The 5,101-nt window shown below is 48.9% G+C and overlaps 1 protein-coding gene across 1 annotated transcript; it reads left to right on the forward strand.

Annotated features, from left to right (window-relative positions):
* Nucleotides 1–286: 286 nt before the first annotated feature.
* Nucleotides 287–3,193, forward strand: st8sia1 (ST8 alpha-N-acetyl-neuraminide alpha-2,8-sialyltransferase 1; the record flags this gene model as incomplete). The annotated part of the gene is given in 3 exon segments (NM_001003659.1): nucleotides 287–396; nucleotides 1,857–1,949; nucleotides 2,515–3,193. Coding segments are annotated over 3 exon segments (693 nt in total), but the record flags the coding sequence as incomplete, so codon positions are not given.
* Between the last annotated feature and the right edge of the window lie 1,908 nt (nucleotides 3,194–5,101).

Here is a 5,101-nt window from a genome sequence, read left to right on the forward strand (position 1 = left end):
AACCTGACTGCTCTGTATTTCCTGGTATTCGTGTGAAGTCAGCAAAAACACAGCGCCTCTGTGTTGCTTTACGGCAGGGATACTAGCGATACACCCAGACAGGCTCAGTTACCCTTTATGATGCAGACACATATACTGGTTGGATTGGGGTGGGGGAGGGGAAGAGACAAGTCAGTTTGGGTGACAGTGAATGACCCCCAACATGCTTCTCACTCAGTCGCGCCCTGTTGCTACGTGCTGAGCCCCTCGCCCTTTGTTCATCCCCCCCCTTTTGTCTTGTTGCTAGGATACCCCCTTCAAGCTTCCATTGAAGAGATGCTCTGTGGTGGGAAATGGTGGGATTCTGAAGAACAGCCGCTGCGGGGAGCAAATAGATGAAGCGGACTTTGTTATGCGGTAAGAGAGAACCTAGCCCCGCCCTCCAGGCTTAATGAGCCAATCACTAGGATCCACCTGGGGCCTGGGAGGGGCTTTCAGCTATGGCCAGTTTTATTAGGTACTGATTAACCTGACTGGTAATATACTCTGCACTGCTGATTCTGACTCCTGAATCCTCTTGTATCAGGAGTCAGAACCAGCAGTGCAGGGAAGGGAAAGGGACAGACACAGTGACAGTTACACATAACTATAAACCCAGTGAGAATGAGGGATGAATGGGTATTGGGGAGTTGTATCAGGAGTCAGAACCAGCAGTGCAGGGAAGGGACAGACACAGTGACAGTTACACATAACTATAAACCCAGTGAGAATGAGGGATGAATGGGTATTGGGGAGTTGTATCAGGAGTCAGAACCAGCAGTGCAGGGAAGGGAAAGGGACAGACACAGTGACAGTTACACATAACTATAAACCCAGTGAGAATGAGGGATGAATGGGTATTGGGGAGTTGTATCAGGAGTCGGAACCAGCAGTGCAGGAAGGGAAAGGGACAGACACAGTGACAGTTACACATAACTATAAACCCAGTGAGAATGAGGGATGAATGGATATTGGCGGAGTTGTATCAGGAGTCAGAACCAGCAGTGCAGGGAAGGGGAAGGGACAGACACAGTGACAGTTACACATAACTTAAACCCAGTGAGAATGAGGAATGAATGGGTATTGGGGAGTTGTATCAGGAGTCAGAACCAGCAGTGCAGGGAAGGGAAAGGGACAGACACAGTGACAGTTACATCATAACTATAAACCCAGTGAGAATGAGGGATGAATGGATATTGGGGAGTTGTATCAGGAGTCAGAACCAGCAGTGCAGGAGGGAAAGGGACAGACACAGTGACAGTTACACTAACTATAAACCCAGTGAGAATGAGGGATGAATGGATATTGGGGAGTTGTATCGGAGTCAGAACCAGCAGTGCAGGGAAGGGAAAGGGACAGACACAGTGACAGTTACACATAACTATAAACCCAGTGAGAATGAGGAATGAATGGATATTGGGGAGTTGTATCAGGAGTCAGAACCAGCAGTGCAGGGAAGGGACAGACACAGTGACAGTTACACATAACTATAAACCCAGTGAGATGAGGGATGAATGGTATTGGGGAGTTGTATCAGGAGTCAGAACCAGCAGTGGCAGGGAAGGGACAGACACAGTGACAGTTACACATAACTATAAACCCAGTGAGAATGAGGGATGAATGGATATTGGGGAGTTGTATCAGGAGTGAGAACCAGCAGTGCAGGGAAGGGAAAGGGACAGACACAGTGACAGTTACACATAACTATAAACCCAGTGAGAATGAGGGATGAATGGGTATTGGGGAGTTGTATCAGGAGTGAGAACCAGCAGTGCAGGGAAGGGAAAGGGCCTCCAGAGCCACATGGAGCAGTAACATAGAGTTCTGTGACCCTACAGGTGCAACCTGCCACCCCTCTCCCGGGAGTACACAGAGGATGTCGGAACCAGAACCCAACTCGTCACAGTGAATCCCTCAATTATCGATAAAAGGTAAATATTTACTTGGGGAGCAGCATAGGGATTCCCCTGTACTAAGCACAATTCAGCAGGAACAGCCCCCTAAGTTTGCCCATAGCCTGTACAGAGAGATACCATAAAACTATGGCACATAGGGATTCCCCTGTACTAAGCACAATTCAGCAGGAACAGCCCCCTAAGTTTGCCCATAGCCTGTACAGAGAGATACCATAAAACTATGGCACATAGGGATTCCCCTGTACTAAGCACAATTCAGCAGGAACAGCCCCCTAAGTTTGCCCATTGCCTGTACAGAGAGATACCATAAAACTATGGCACATAGGGATTCCCCTGTACTAAGCACAATTCAGCAGGAACAGCCCCCTAAGTTTGCTCATAGCCTGTACAGAGAGATACCATAAAACTATGGCACATAGGGATTCCCCTGTACTAAGCACAATTCAGCAGGAACAGCCCCCTAAGTTTGCCCATAGCCTGTACAGAGAGATACCATAAAACTATGGCACATAGGGATTCCCCTGTACTAAGCACAATTCAGCAGGAACAGCCCCCTAAGTTTGCTTGTGTCATTTCACAGGTACCAGAACCTGTTGTGGTCCAGGAAGTCGTTTGTGGAGAACCTGAGGGTGTACCAGCAGAGCTACGTGTATATGCCAGCCTTCTCCACCAAGAGAGGAACCGACCCTTCCCTCCGGGTCTACTACACCCTGGCAGACTTCGGTACCAATCAGACGGTTCTGTTCGCCAACCCCAACTTTCTGCGCAACGTGGGCAAGTTCTGGAAGAGCAGAGGGATCCACTCCAAACGCCTCTCCACGGGGCTCTTCATGGTCAGCGCCGCCCTGTCCCTGTGCGAGGAAGTGACGATCTATGGGTTCTGGCCGTTCCAGATGGACCTGGGGGGCCGCTACATCAGCCATCACTATTACGATAACACGTTGCCTTTATCGGGGGTGCACGCTATGCCCGAGGAGTTCCTCCAGCTGTGGCTCCTACATAAAAGCGGGGTGCTACAGATGCAGCTGGACCAGTGCAAGAAGGACGTCTCTTCCCAAAAGCCCCACTGAAAGGGGAAACGGGGGGCAGAGGATTGGGATTTGGGGGGGTTTAAGAACATTGGGAAACTCATGGGCGTGGCCTGCGATGGACGAGACCTCGGGGGCGTGTCCGTGCCAAACGCGCTCGATACCTTTCCTGCAGGGAGTTGTACAGTAACGAACATTTTTGTAATTATTTTGAATGTGAAAAAACTGAATGTAGCGACTTTTGCTTCTCTATTCGGCGCCGACAGCACCGGGTTGGGCCTCAGCGCCATCAGGGACCTATGGGGGTCTCCGCCTCCCTGCAATACCACCCCCCCCCCAGATCTTTGGTTGGTTCATTCATATTTTATAACAATTTTCACGGCAGCTACAAAAAAATTCTCGATTCACTTCCCCTTTGATCGGCTCAGGCCCCTCGGGGGTGGTTCCAGCTGTGCGCGGGGGCGGGGCCAAAGGGCAAGTGAATGCTGTACAGAGCATTTTTACAGTTCTGCATGAATGTGATCTTTTTTTCTAGGAACCAATGAAAATAATTCTGAGCCAAGTACCTGGGTTGCAGTAGGGGGAGACGCCCTGCATGGCCTTCATTAATTTTGCTTTGTCCTTTTGTCCCTTTAGCACTTTCCTGGTTTTGCTCCTTATAAAGAATGGGCCCCTAATTCAGCAGGAACAGCCCCTAATGTTTTGCCATAGCCCTGTACAGAGAGAATACATAAAACATGGCAAATAGGGATTCCCCTGTACCTAAGCCCAATTCAGCAGGAACAGCCCTAAGTTTTGCCCATAGCCTGTACAAGAGATACGCATAAAAACTATGGGCACATAGGGATTCCCTGTACTAAGCACAATTCAGCAGGAACAGCCCCTAAAGTTTGCCCATAGCCTGTATCAGAGAGATAGCAAAAAACTATGGACCATAGGGATTCCCCCTGTACTAAGCACAATTCAGCAGGAACAGCCCCCTACATTTTGCTCATAGCCTGTACAGAGAGATACCACATAAAAACTATGGCACATTAAAGGGGAAAAATTTCTTCCCCTGTACTAAGCACAATTCAGCAGGAAAGCCCCCCTAATTTGCCCATCAGCCTGTACAGAGAGATACCATACTACTATGGCACATTAGGGAATTCCCCTGTACTTAAATGCACAATCAGCAGGAACAGCCCCCTAAGTTTGCTCATAGCCTGTACAGAGAGATACCAATAAAACTCATGGCACATAGGATTCCCGTATTAAAGCACAATTCAAAGCAGGACAGCCCCTAAAGTTTGCCAATAGCCTGTACAGAGAGATACTCAAATAAAACTATGGCACATAGGGATTTCCCCTGTACTAAAGCACTAATGTCAGGCAGGAAACAGCCCGCCTAATTTGCCCATAGCCTGTACAGAGAGATACATAAAACTATGGCATCAATAGGGGATCCCCTGTACTAAGCACAATTCAGCAGAACAGACCCCCTACAGTTGTCATAGCTGTACAGAGAGCTACCATAACACTAATGGCACATAGGGATTCCCCCTTACTAAGCCACAATTCAGCAGGACAGCCCCCTAAGTTTTGCTCATAGCCTGTTACAGAGAGATACCATAACACTATGGACATAGGGAATTCCCCTGTCTAAGCACATTCAAGCAAAGGAATCAGCCCTAGTTCTCATAGCTGTACAGAGGAGGATACCATAACACTTGGCACATAGGGATTCCCTGTATAAGCACAATCAGCAGGGAATGATGGGAATTTGCCCTATGTTGGGCCCCTGGGGGTCCCTGTGGGGTTGGGGGCAGATCAGTGTTGATCACAGAAACTGCAGTTTTATTTAACAGACAAAATCTGTGACCTTTGCCTGATCTCACTTATTTATTTGACCCCCAGAACTCGGCCGCGGTGTCGGGCAACGATAAACCTGAAGCTGTTCGGATGAATAATCGGAATCTGACAGTCAGTAAATGTAGCAAATTCCTTAGTGTCAGTGCTACGTAGTGCGGAGCCCGGGGAATCGATTGGCCGAGACTGTATTTCTGTTCGAAGACTGTAAGTGGTGATGGGCCCCAGGTAAGTATCGGGGGGAGCTTGGCATTCACTTAAACCCAGGGGGGGGGGGGTTCCTGCTGACCA

Source organism: Xenopus tropicalis, chromosome 9 (genome assembly GCF_000004195.4).
Source record: "Xenopus tropicalis strain Nigerian chromosome 9, UCB_Xtro_10.0, whole genome shotgun sequence".
Classification (NCBI taxonomy): Eukaryota; Metazoa; Chordata; class Amphibia; order Anura; family Pipidae; genus Xenopus; species Xenopus tropicalis.